The 14,889-nt window shown below is 32.1% G+C and overlaps 1 protein-coding gene across 1 annotated transcript; it reads right to left on the bottom strand.

The window, feature by feature from the left end:
• Positions 1-10,955: 10,955 nt before the first annotated feature.
• LOC111992604 (uncharacterized) lies at positions 10,956-13,045 on the bottom strand. Its single transcript, XM_065778364.1, has 2 exons — positions 12,304-13,045; positions 10,956-11,565 (listed from the first exon to the last, which is right to left on the bottom strand). The coding sequence occupies exons 1-2, from the start codon at positions 12,436-12,438 to the stop codon at positions 11,179-11,181; spliced, it is 522 nt and encodes a 173-aa protein (XP_065634436.1). The 5' UTR covers positions 12,439-13,045; the 3' UTR covers positions 10,956-11,178.
• Positions 13,046-14,889: the final 1,844 nt, after the last annotated feature.

The raw sequence follows: 14,889 nt of genomic DNA, 5'->3' as shown, positions 1-14,889 counted from the left end.
TTCCTCACCACTATACTTCGATTTCCCTTTAATTATTTTTGCTACAACTTCCTTCTATACTCATTGAGGCATTTCAACAAACAGTTTATGTGTATATCATAATCATTTAGGCAGGCCCACATGAAAAATGCAAAGTAAACTCACATATATCCAAATACAACAGAGGTAGGAAGAGAAACACACAAAATTACATGAAGGAGAGAGAAACTCACATACTAGTGTCATGAAAAACACAAAAAACCACACATAAACGTTGAACAAAAACTATATACAAACGTTGAACACAAAAAACCACTCTGATTGAAGCCTCATGGAAAACAATATAACCACACACTAACAGATCAGAGAGCATGGGAAGTTAGACACAACTTACCTGTGAATGCAAAGACCCACAGTGATGGCAACGATGTCCCAAGCAGAGAGAAGGTGAGCTCGAGCGAAGGAAGAACAGAGGGGATCAGGTAAGCGTGTTCCGCGTAATGGGTTTACAATTACCGTGTGTGCTCTGTTTTGATGGTTTTGTGGTTAGTGGGTAGGTGCAATTCATTGAAGAGGATTTGGATGGAGCATTGAAGAGCTTTGAAGACATTTTGCTATGGTAGTTGAGAGAAATGAAGAAAGCTGAAGAGAATGCAAAAATAGTCGTTGAACAGAGCGCACCATTTTGATTAGATAGTTGTGCTTGTGCAATGAATCACCATTTTGATCAGATCAGTTGGGCTTATGCGATTACTGTTGCTAACTTATGTCCATGAAAAGTACACATACACGCGTTTGGAGTTTAATGAAACGGTGCGTTTCTTTTATTTTCATTCTTGCGTTTCAGCTCAAATCATCTCCGCGTTTATTTTGCCTACTGTAGTGTGGGTGCCATCTGAGTTTTAAATGCAAACTCAAAAATCAGCTCACAAATGCGAATCCAAATAGTCACTTGATATGGCTGAGTTCTTTTATAGTGAGTTTTGAAGTGGTTACTTGTTTAGTAACTTCCTCAACGTGGATGGAAGTTAGAAGATTCAGACTTAACTTCTATAACTACTATCAAAAGTTAAGAACTTAGTAGGAAGTTGGAGCGATAAATAAGGATTTTACTCATATTTCAAAATAGTTGAACGTGGTCTGATTCGTAAACTTTTGGATAGAGATTTTCCTTGAGAATTTATAAGTGTTGGGAGGTCGTCCAGGTGCTTCTATGCTGGACGATCTTCTTGCACTTGGACGATCTTCTTGTATTGGGACAACCTTTCTGGACTTGGACGACACTACGGACGAAATGGAGATAGTCCAATTTTTGGTTCACCATCAACTATTATATTACAGTACCTATTACAGCCCACCAAATATACCCTAAATCTCTTTTGAATTATTTTATGAATTTGAATATTTTTTGACTAAATAAATCAAACATTTTAAAGTTTTTCCGAAAAAAGAGAGAGGGATTTCTTTTGTAGAGAGATTTAAATATATATATATATATATATAATTCCTCCATAGTTAAGAAATTCTATATATAAAAAATTATAATTGTATATTATCTTCAATTTTTTCAAGAAACTTCTCATTTTAGAAATTAAATGTTCTTGTAGTTTTAAACCTAATTGATTTAAATCTAAGCCTATAAATTCTATAGATTCCTTTTAAGATTTCTTCTATTGTTTTAGAGAACATAAGGATATCATCAATGAAGGTCTTTAAAGATGTTGTCCATCAATCTTTGAAAAACTAGAGGAACTATGTGTCTATATGAAGTCCAAAGGACATTACAATTCAATGATAATGTCCTTTAGGAGTGCTAAATGCTGTAAAAGTTCTAGACTCCTTTTGTTAATTGTTTTTGCTAGAATCCTAACTTACCGTCAAACTTGCTAAAAAAATTTGATCCTTTGGTTTGGTTAACCAGGACATCAAACTATAATCAGTCATTATGCCTCTTGTGGTTGATTTTTATTCAGATTTTTCCTATTTTAATTACAATATGGTTTCTTACCAGTTACCATAAAAACGGGTCAAAAGTGAGGGCTTTTTGTCTCTTCTATCATTTTTTTTTTAATCAAAATGTTCTTTAATTCAAGTATCAAGCTCATCTACAACTTTATTTAGTATAGATCACGAAAAAGACTAACAATTATTTTTTAATTTTAAGCTACATAATCGAGGATTTCTCAACCATTATTTCTAAGAGTCTCCACTAAAAAAATTTCAAGAATTTTATAGGTCCAATGAGATGAATCTAAAACATTAATTGTTTGATGGTGATGACCAAAATGACAACAAAATACAAACTATCATATTGCTAAAAGATAGAGGTCATGAAGGGTTGCAACCTGCAACAAATTTGGAGTGGCATTCCGGTTACTCAAAACAAAAAACATAATACAGATCTATTAATAATTACAATCAAAAACATATAATAATAATAATAATAATACTAATAATTGTAGGGACGCAAGCTCAAATATATATTGGGCCTTGGGCCTTGTTCGAGGAGGCTCAGTGGTCCGAGGATAGATCAATAGTAAGGAAGACGTAAGACTTTGAACTTCACGAACAAGTTATGACTGTAAAGGCTGGGAGAGGTGGGCTGAGGAGGAATATCCCCTCGGCTAAACGAAGCAAATATTAAAATATGTGTCTTATCATCCAGGGTGACGTTCCAGGAAGTTCTATTGATAAGGACATGCATTATGAATGTACAGGAGGGATGGAAGCTAGGAAATATCTAAGGGAAAGCTACTACCACTGCATTGAATGCTCTATAACTAGCTCTCTAGCTGCATTAATGAGGAAGTGATATCTGAATAGTGCTTTTTCAGCCTTACAACTATCCCCAAAGACTTCAGGAGGGTGCTGATGGGACATGGATTAACATAAGCAATCTACTATCCACGTGGAGGGTAGAAATGAGAAAGGAGGAGATAGTATAAATAGAAGGGAGGTCCTAAGAGGAAGGGCGATCGAAAAATTAAGAGAAAAACACTGTAGCAATCAAGAACTGAATTTGTAATCAAACTTGAGAGAAATATATAATAATTGATCTCCTCGAACTGAGTTGAGAATGATTTCCTTTAGAATAAACCAGTCTATCTTCATTTTCTTGTCATCTGAATCCACTTCACTTGTTGTTTGATTTATTAAAACCCAGTTTTCCAACCTACTCTCTATAAATTCATTATATTGAGCTTTTTGGCAGGGCCGGCTCAAGGCCTAGGCAAGTTAGGCCTAGGCCTAAGGCCCCACCCAAAATAAAATAAAAAATCACCTTAGGGAAAAAGGCCCCACATTTCATGGTTAAAGGCCCAAATTTTTATAAAATTATATATATTTTTAAAAAATTGTGCACTTTTTTTATTAGTAATGTTAAGGATACTATAAATTTTACTATTAGTTTACAAATTGCCATATTGCTAATTACAAAAAAGTGACTTGAACATTCATTAGTTAAATTCATGAATTTCATCAATTAGAGTTAATGTCACATCATATTGTAAACATTTTATAGTGTTTTTTTAAATATACAAGACCAATAGAACCCTAATCTAATTGAAATCCTAAAATGTTTCCAAAAAAAAAAAAATTTTGTTGCAAATGTGTTAAATTATCAATTATAGATTAATCTCTCCTAACAATTTGAGACTTTAATTTTTGTAAACTCATATCCTACAAAGCCATTCACCAAATAATATCTATCTCTCTCTCTTAAAAACAAAATATAAAATTAAAAATTAGATTACAACTTTACTTAATTATGCATTATTATATATCCAAAATAAAGTATCTTTTATAATTGTAATATATTTTTATTTTTATTTTTTATTAATATTTATGGTTCAACTATGATATTCAATTCTCTATATAAAATTAACATTAGTTTAGTGGGCATTATTCATCAAATTATATATTTAATGTATCAAATTAACCTAAAAGCCAGCATAAATTTTTCTTCTTAAGCCCCAAATTATGTTGAGCCGCCCCTGCTTTTTGGACTTAAGTTCGTCCTTCCTTTGGGCTAGAAACCCAAATCTGGTCCTTACAATAATAATAATAATAGTTACCATAATTATCAAAATTTATATTTAGACAAAAAGTAAAAGAGAAAAAAAATTATATTTGGTTAAAGCACAAACTATTGACTAATTTTTAATAATTTAAAAGGTATATTGCGTCAAGAGTCTTGTAACTTAACTAGTACTTTTTGATATTTTTAAATTAAAAACATTTAGAGTTCAAATTCCTCGTTTTCTATTGTAACTATCGAATCATTAAAAAAAAAAAAAAAACCAAGAGGTACATTGCTTATACTCATTTCATAGTTTGAAAATGATTGTTGCAACTACAGTACTGCACTTTATTGTTACCGGTCTCCATGCTTCTCTCCCTATGATCTTTAAGAGGCTTTTTTAATGTAATAGGCAGACAAACGTATTGGGTCAGGGACTGTATATCTAAACCCAAAACTTTAGCTAATAGGCTCAGAACACCCCAATTCAAATGCACACAACCAAGTATACTCATGCTCTCATGCGTACCCAAAAAAAAAAAAAAATGGTAGCGTGACGAAAAAAAAAAAAAAAAAAAAAAAAAAAAAAAAAACCGACCCAAGACCGAAGTATCGCCCTCTAAAATGAATAATATCTACGGACGGGTTAACCCAAAATTTCAAGGAGGTCTGGGTGAACCGGTGAAAGAAGTTTCATCCCAATTTGATTGGGTCAAGGTGCTGGTTGACTCAATTGAAAAGAAAGAAAAAGGCCCAAAATTGACCCAAGACCCGAGTATTGCCCTCTAAAATGAATAGTATCTACGGAAAAGTTAACTAAATTTCAAGGAGGTTTGGGTGAAAGAAGTTTCAACCGATTGGATTGGGTCAAGGTGCGAGTCGACTCTAACCTGACTCGTACTCATTCTAAATGATATTTCAGTCAATAGCACTCAAACATCATAACACATAATAAATATTATACATGATCCTTATATTATATAATGCCCCACACATTATGTGAAAACTTTGCTAGTTGAGTTAAACTAAAAGGTACATGTTTTATGTTTGCTAATAGCTAGCTTTGTAGCTTAATTAACATCTCCTAGTTTTCTAATAAAGTCAACTCCACTATATAGAAAATTAAGACAATTACCAGCATTGGTAGTAGGTTACCTAAAATAGGATAAAGGGTGAATATAGGTAATTAAAACCAAAAAACACCACAACAACAACAACAACAAAAAACCTACTGCATCCACTCACCAATTTCCATCCTAAGATGGGTTTTAGCTAGAGTTGTCCCCTATCTTTATGATGGGAGTACTGTTCATTCCTTAAACATCTGTTTATTACTTTTGTGTCTTAGTAATTGTAAAAAAAGTAAAACGGGTGTTTTGAAAAGTGAGAAACGATAATAAAAAAAAATAATAATGAATAAAAAAATAATATTTAAATAAAATAGAGTTTAGAATAAGGAATTTGGTGTGGAAGAAAAGAAAAATATGATTAACTAAAATAGGAAAAGTAAGGCCTTATCCTAAAATAAGGAGAAAATTGAAGTTTTTATTTATTTATTTATTTATTTATTTTTATCTAAAATAGAAATTCTACTCTAACCTAATTTAAGTATATATGTGTGGTGGTAGGTTCCAATTAACTTAACTGGTAAAGTCTCAAATGGTTGAATAAGAAATTTAGGGTTCAATCCCCGTCTACACAAAAAACCGATTAATGTTTTGGTCTGATAATAAAGAACTATCATTAGGAGCAGACGCCATAGGTTGAAACTCTTTAAAAAAAAAAGTGTATATGTGTGTTCACTCTTTGCCACTTTTACTCCTAAACTTATTGTGAGAGTGCTTTTTTTTTCTTAGCACAAGGGCCCAAGTAGAGATAAGGATCCCGGGCCCAAATACTTGTTATTTTGGTGGACTGGGCTTGGTTCACCGCAGCTAAATGGGGCTGATTACGAACCAAGTTGTGCGCAAGTCATATAAAGCTCCTCAAGATGAAAAATGCAATTCCTCTTAGTACCCTGGGGCGTACTATCGTGGGATCCCGGGCATACTGTCGTGGGATCCCGAGGCGTATTAGGCCTGTAAGAACCCAGAATCTCTGGTTCTCTGAGCTATATGATCTTTTCCATGTTTATTATGTAATAGAGCTTTGTCCTTTCCCTTTTTCTCTATGGGTGCTACATAAAAAAAAAAAAACACACTACACATATCTTCAAATAATTGTTAGTTTCTTAGATTAGGACATACATTTAATACATATACATATATGTAAATGAGTTTCATGAAGATGATTCTGCCACGAGGATCCTGGCCCCAATTCTCACAGACTTGGTGCTTTTGCACAAGACTTGTGGGATTTGGAACTCAAGTCCGAGTGGCTTTGCTTGAGCTTTGCCTTCCAAGATAGTTAGATGAGGAGGATTTTAGCAAGAAACAATAAAGGAAGACAATGCAATAAAGAAATGCACGAAATAATTGTTAGAGATCCTCAAATCAATAATGAGGTATTTCATTATTTTCTTGATTGTGGATATGCTCACTAAGACGTGATACAAGGTTCAACTAAGTTCAAAAATTACAGACTTTGATAGCTATTCAAGCTTCCAAGACTTGCAAAGTTTGAATTTGTTGAATCCGAGTATGTGCTATAGTGGCTGTCTTTGGGATACCGGGAGCAGTTCCTCTGTTTTTCTTGAGTTTTACAGAGTAATCTTAACGATTCCCTTCCTCCTCTATTGTTGCATCATGCCTTCTTTTATAGCACAGATCGAGCTCTAGGGTACTGGTGATTTCTCCCTTTTGCCCCTTAGAGTTCGTCCCGTGCCTGGTTGCTTCAGGATTATGTCTTTTCCTTTTCTTCATAGTTTCTTTCTTTTTGTTGCGATGAGATGAAAGTCTCCCAGCTAGCTTCCTATTTCCAGATTTTCCGTTGGTTGACCTGAGGCGCTTTGGCTTTTCTTGCTCCAGCTTTCCCAGCTTTTCCCAGTTGTACTTTCTTTGTCTTTTCTTCAAATGGTTGGAACCAAAGTCCTGCGTTTTGCTTTGTACTTCCACTGCATGTCTGGGTTATAAGGTCCTCGTGCCTTTTGTCTCTTTTCTCTCTTCAAATCTGCTTTAATTCACTTTAGCTGTGCTGCACGTCCTGAGGATCCCGAGCCTCTGGCAGCCTCTGGGGATCCCGTCCCAGCTCTTTCACTGGAATTTGCTGGACTTTTTAATGGCCTTTTTGCTGGAAATCTGAACATATATAAGGCCTTGATGTTGATTCTTCTTGCTGCACGAATTGGGCCTTCTTTATTTTTTTATGGAGTGGGCTTTATTGTGAAATTTTGGACCTCAACACTTATCATAAAAAATTCATATTTAAGGAAAATAATTTTTCTTTTTTTGTTATATTTTATGCTTTATATACAACTAAAATGAAATTTTAATTTGTGGTATTAATTTGTTTTATAGTTAATTCATATTTACTTATTAAGGTTGAAATTGTTATAGATTGTAAAGCTAAGTGAAGCTATAAATTTTTTCTCCAAAAAAAAAAAAAAAAGTGAAGCTATAAAATTATTATTATTATATTTTTTTGGTGGAAAGAAAACGTATTATTTAATTAACAGGAAGCTTGGTACAACATTGTGTGTCTAGAAGCCATAACAGACTGGTGGCTATTAACAAAAGGGCCCAGATTGCATTCCCTGAATCCCTAAGGATACATATTTGCAACAAGTACCATGTATATTGACATTTTACAAAATTTGGACATTGATCATATTCTTGAAGTCGGCTATCTTGCTCCCTCCCCTCTTTGCGAGTCTGTCTGCCACTCCATTAGCCTCTTGGTAAACGTGACGCGGACGGACAATCCATTCTCTGTCCAGGAGCAGGAGGGTCATGCAATAAAAAAAATAAGAGGAGCTAAAGATGGTACAATAACACCATAAGATGTTAGCCAATGAATAACAAATTCTGGAATCTAGATCAAAGATTGATATATTTAAATCCAGCTACAGGGCAATATCAGCTCATCATCAAATTAGCTGAAGCAAGAAGAACAAAGCCACAAAGGAGGGCATATGCTTTTGTAGCTGTAAATATGCAGAGAGCGGAAGTGTTTTCAGGGGTAAACTGCAGTCTCGCCAACACAGCAATAGAAGCTCTTCTCGAAGCAATGGTGGAAGCTGGTATCATAACTAAAAACTATGGATTTCAGCATGTTTTGTTCTTAAGTGACAGGGTCAATCTCCATCAAGTTTTCAAACTAAGGAAAAGCACAGATTGGCTGGATAGTAGTAGGATAGGCGATCTGAATTTTCTTTCTCAAAATTGTGTGTTTTGTAATACTCTGGTTGTCCCTCATGTAGTAGTTAAGGCTGTGTGGTGTTTTGCTAAACAGGCTGTGAACACACCCTTGTATTATAGGTGGTTCAATCCTGCTCTAAGTTAAATGTATGAACTCTTCCTTTGTATGGTATCAAAAAAAAATCCAAGTTCCCATGCAATTTTTAGCCATTCTCTGATTGCCCATAATCCAGCTACATTGTTCTACACTTTCGATTTTTTTTTTTTTTTTTTAGTTATATTATAATTTTATAGTGTAGATGAAAAATCTTTTAAATTATTTAAAAATATATATCCATCTGGATATGAAAAAATATTAAAAAGGAGAATTTAAAATAATATTATTAAAAATACACGTTACAATTGAGTCAGCAAAAATTAGTTTTTCAAACTAAAAATTTTTAAGATCCAATTTAAGATTGACTTACAAAAAAGATTAAGTAAATTTGTCATATTATTAATTCAAAAGAAAACGTTAGTAGAATTTGAATATAAAAACTTAATTAGGATTTTTGTTATTGTAAGTATAACTAGATTTTAAATGGAAAAAAAAAATGATATCAAATTTGAATAAGTATTATTTAATTAATATTTAAATATAAAAATTTCATTTTAGAGTTGTAACCTTAAACCCCAAAATGCATTGGGCAAATTCGGGCTGTCCAAGCAAACCAACCACCCGACGAAACCAACAAAACTGACTGGAATTGATCGCCAGTGGCCCGATCCGATCCCTTTGTTAGTTGGCTACAAGTCTAGTCACTCAAAAACCCTCGAATCTCCCAGATTCTACCTAGACCTGACAACTTTTAGACCCTTCGCCTCTCAAATTCAGCCATGTTTGGCCTTTCTCTGCTTAGATCTACTCAGATCCGGTGATGTTTGCTTAGATTTACTTAGATCCAGTGATGTTTGGAATAGATTTTCTTAGATCTGATGATTTTTGGTGTGGATCTGGCAAGATTTGGCTTAGATCCTACAAGGTTTAGCTTAGATCCATTCAAATTCCAACCAAATATTTATCTCCTCTACTCAGATCCAGCGAAGATCTACCACCACCACAGCTCCATCAGCTCAACCGAATCGACCGATCCTCTGCCAGAACCTGATCTGACTCAACTCACAGTGGTTACCAGTCGATTGCAGGTCTTCACTTCTTCCACCTGATCTAAGCGGTCGAGTGGTGGGTTGATTACAAACCCAATCCGCCTAACCCGAGGACAGCCCTAAGGTAGATTATCGTTTTTGAGAAGGTCATGATAGGAATACAAATTTTTTGTGTTATATTTTATGTTCCACCGATCATACCTTGTCATGTATTTGTTTAACTTTCCTTATAAAATAGTCAAAGTTTAATATAAAAAAATAAACACATAACAAATTGTGATTAGTAGAACATAAAATAGAATACAAAATATAGTAAAGAAGATTTGTATTCATCATGACAGTAACTTTGCACTTGGTTGAAACTTGAAACTACACTTGAAAACGAAAATAGTGAATCCGGCGTCACAATAGTGTATGAGTCGACTTGAGGGCCACTGAGGCACTGACCAACTTCACACTGAATTCAAGTTTGAGATTCCAAGTATTTTCATTTTTTATTCTTTTGTGGGAAGTTTATCAGAATACATTGATCATAATTTTACATTAAGGTCCGAGGTCTAAAATAAAAGGCATGAGAAAAAAATTTAACCATTCAAACATATTCAAACAAACGAAATAAAGTAAAATTCAAAATTAAATTAATATATAAAGATTAGACAAAAATATATATGAAGTGAATATTCTTAATATATTTCTACTCAATCATTTTTAATATATTCAACTTTATTTTAAAACGCAACAATTATCTATGATTGTTTTTAACTAAATATTATAACAGTTTTTCTTTTAATTTATAAAATCAAATAATCTTTTATTTTGTTATGAAACCTAATTTTGACTGAAAATGCTTGATTCATAATTGCAATATATAAAAAAATAAAAGTAAAAGTAAATAGAAAAACAAGTTTTCTGTTAAGAAAATAATACTAACTACAAAAGATGATAATTATATTTATCATTATATGTCCAATATTCTTTTTATATTTATCAATAGTGTTAAGACAAACAAACGCATAGGAAAAAAAAAAAAAAAAAGCACTTTACATTATGTGAAAATGTAACACTACATCATAAAATCTAAAGTTTCAAACTTTAAACTTTGAGCCCCAAACATCAAACAAGCATATTGTAATACTAAGCACATATTATGTAAAAATGTAACATGACATCACTCAAACAAGTATAATATATTATAATACTAAATGCATATAATATGTAAAAATGTAATACGACATTACTTAAAATCTAAAGTCTCAAACTTTAAACATTGAGTCCCAAACATCAAACAAGATATGGTAATAAACACATATAAAATGAAGTGATTATTTAATATTTAAAATTCTTTTTGAGTTATTTTACAATTTAGATTGACTAATTGCAGTTTGGGAGGGCGAAGAATAAATTTTTTTATTCTAAACTTATATATATATATATAGTAAAATTATTTTTTAAAAAATTCTAGGGAACTATGGCCCAGGTTAACAACATATATATACCTAATTAAAAATACTTGAAGATGGGTCAACTAGTTAAATTACAAGATTCTTGGCTATTTTGAAGTTTCAACCTTCAAAAGTGGTAATAAGAAATATTAATGTTCAACTAAGGTCATACAAACATTGTCTTGTGTATGCAAAGCATAATACACATTGAGACTGCGAATTCAACATCAACGCCATTTTATCAACACAATTTTTCAGTTCCTTTAACCACCAAATCTCTTACACAGTGCTCTTCAATCTACCTTTCCATATCCTTCAGGTTGCTTTTCTCAGTTTCTGCATCTTGAATGCTTCTATACTCTGCTGTATCAATCACATTATCATCAGCCTCCGCAACTATTGTCGCCTTGATATGTTGTGTGGTCTTAGTTGTGACATCAAAAGCACTTTCCATTGCCTGTTTAACAGTGTCACTAACATCCTCAGCATTGTCCATTGCTTTCTTAACACCTTGTTTCGCTGTGTCTGCCACGAAACCTGTCACACCACTCATATCATCTTCATCATCCTCGATATCTTGTGCTTGATCTTTCGCTTCATAATCAGTGCTTGTATTTTTTGTGCTTCCTGTACTATCAGGCAGTACGGATGCCACATTTCTAGGTTCTGAAACCGCTTTGCTACCCTGAAATATATGTACACGTAAAATTAGTTCTTGGTTTAAGGCAAACCATGGTCCATGAAGTAAAATTACGTGGTCACGCAATCTCCCCCACATATAATTTGATTCTTCATCGATCATTTGTTCAATCCAGAAAATAAAATAAAAAGAAACTTTTTTTTCATCTTTTGATAAATCATTTGGTTGATAGTTATAGTTTGAGTGCATAGGTATAAGCCTTGAGACATGATCGATCCATTTCACAAGAGAAAGGCCACAACCGTATACACAACAAGCTTTTAATTTTATCACTTCTTACTTCAAATTTGACAGCATCTCAATCAATTTATTAATTTGATAGCTCTTTTTTGATATAAAAAGAGATTACAAAAGCTAACTAAAATACAAAGATACACAAGTCAAATTACCATAAATAAAACATTTTATTTCGTATTTAAGATTTTTCTTAATTACTTCTTCGGAGAAAAAAAAATAAAAAATAAAACTGTTTTAGATATTATAATCGGATGTACAACCATTGCTAATTTTGTAATACAAACTAATTACCTGGCTATGTAAAATAAATAAATAAGAACACCCCAGATTAGGGGAAAATGGGGAAAATATATTATACACACACACAATGAATACCCAAAACAAAACAAAACGACAACATTAAAATGGAATAGCTAACTAAAAGAGGCAGGTAAGAAAGAAAAAGCAGAAAAGAAGAAATCCCTTGTAGAGAATATAAAGACATACTTGGGCATGGTAAGAAGTGGAGAAGCAGGCCCTGCAGAATCTGCTACTTATTTGAACATAGCCAGGAGGGTCATGATTAGGCAAAGAATTAGATATGCGGAAGAGGGCTTTCTTTGCTAAAAGTATTGCAGCCATTTTTCACACAAAGTGTTAAATTGTTAACTTCTCTCTCGTGCTTTATATCACCAGCAACATCACCATGCACCACGTGTACGTGTTCTTCTAATCCCTGAAGTAGTAGTATATACCCTGAACAGACTCCATCTGAATAGGTAGCTGAAATATCATACTCCTATATATAGAATAATGTCAAACTATCATAAAGGAAGGACGCTATATATAAGAATTTTATTAGTCGGTCGGCGGATTTGATGTGCACTAGGCTTGGGGACTTGGACACGTTTCGGATATGCTGAGGATGACTCTGATTTTGGTCATTTAGCTACTCAAAACATGTTGATTTTAACTTTAATTTTGTTGTGAATTGGAGTGGTAACGGTATATGTATTTTTTGTCTTCATACGTTCTTCACCGCTAAAATTTATACGTATATGTTGACTTTTTCCCCCCACGAGTAAAAAATATGAATAACTTATTGAAGAAGAAAAATAATAATTACAAAAGCCCTTTTTTAAGTCTCCATGGCAAAATTTTGGGAAAGGAGGGGAGAAAATTCCCTCAAGATTACACAATAGAATCCATCTAACAAACATTGTTGCTCACGAAATTCGTATACCTATACGTGTGATTTATAAAATATTTNTTGATTCTTTACGATTTCTAGTATAATATTTTTGAGGAGATGCAAGTATGAATTTTATTTATACAGTAACTTTATTTTATTAGTGAATTGTGCTTGTTATAATGTAAGACCGATAGGATTCATCTTCTAATCCATTTTAGTTTAGTTATAATTCGGATTATGTTCTTTATGTAAAAAACTAAGGCACTGTCAAATAGTCAGATCCACATGGTATTCGATTTAGAAATATGTAAGCATTAACATTATTAGTATATATAGTGGAAAAATTATTACTGATTCTTTTCCTTGATTATTTATAGCGGGCATTAAGGTTCAATTCACGGAAAACTCATTATTAAGTTAATTTTAATTATGATATAATAAACAAGCATTGTTATACATAAATTAGCATTAGACGAATATCTAACGTATATTATAATTTAAAATTAACACAATTTTATTATAAAATATAAATAATTAGTCAAATAATTAAACACAACTTTTAATACTACTTTTGATTTTTTTTCTTCTAATTTTTAATAAGATAAAACGTGTGGTGATCTTTGTTGTATGATGATTTTTATTGAGTATATGTGATTTTTTTTATTAGTTTAATTTTATAGTTTATTAATATTAGATTCTTAGTATTTTATACTCATTAACTCACTTAGCACAAAAATTAAAAAACTTAAGTGGACACATAGCACAATCTTAAGTGGATAATTATGATATGATTCCCACATAAATTTAGACACATGAAGCAAAATTGGATTCTAATTTTAAATTCTAATTGAAATTTCTCTAAATTTTACCTATTAATATATATAATTAGCTTACAAGTATAAGAAGTCATTTTATAACGTTGGTCAAATTTTAGATATATATTTGAAAATAGTACCGTTACTTGGAAGTTTTAACATTAAATGTTTAAAAGACTGTTGTTTTCTTTTTATTTTTATTTTATTTATTTATAATTTTTAAGATATAGTTTCAACTATGGTGTCCACTTCTAATAATTATTAACCATGACACCAATGGGAACTAAGTGGAACAAATTGCACTTTCCTTTACTTCCTTTTATATCTACAAAAGTGAAATTAGCATTAACTTAGAATCAAATTTGATAGTGTTAGGGATATATTTGATATATTAGCACAATATAATAGGCTCAAACCTACTTATTTTGTGTGTAATATAAGTCTCCTACTTGTACTAGTAGTCTAAGGTTTAGTTTTTATATATACTCATATTATGATTCATTATAACACAAAGTTTGTACAATAAAAATATAACTCTTAAAAGTTTACGTAACTTTTGTGTTTTTGTGTTTTTATTCGATACTTTTACTTCCGCATCTATTCTATTATATTCAACATAGTATACATATCAATATTAATATTTAACATGATGTGATAGCAAAATTTCATTCTTAGCACTAATCAAAATATCTCTATAAAGCAAAGAAGATTCCCACGTTACAACTTTCAATATATGAGGAGGATGAAATCGGAAGAGTCTTAAACGCTTTAAAGTCTTAAACTACTGATTTAACACGTGACACACGCACCCCTAGTCCAGTGCAGTTCCTACCGGCTAAGCACTGAAATCAGCACTTGATGTAATTGGCACTTTATTAAAGCCTTTAAAGGGCCATTTTCAAAATGAAATCACGTTTGAGACGACTCAAAAAGGTTGTGTAGTAAAAAAAAAAAAAAAAAAAGTTAAAACATAAAAGTGAAAACCCTGAAAAGAATTGATAATAACAAATGAAAAGTACAAGTGAAAAAGAGAGGAGAATATTCCTACACGGGTTTACAAGAGTTAGAAAAAAAAAATAAAAGTTG

Source organism: Quercus suber, unplaced genomic scaffold, assembly GCF_002906115.3.
Source record: "Quercus suber isolate HL8 unplaced genomic scaffold, Cork oak 2.0 scaffold_182, whole genome shotgun sequence".
Lineage (NCBI taxonomy): Eukaryota > Viridiplantae > Streptophyta > Magnoliopsida > Fagales > Fagaceae > Quercus > Quercus suber.
Note: the sequence above shows the minus strand (reverse complement) of the source record. Positions and strands in the feature narration are given on the sequence as shown.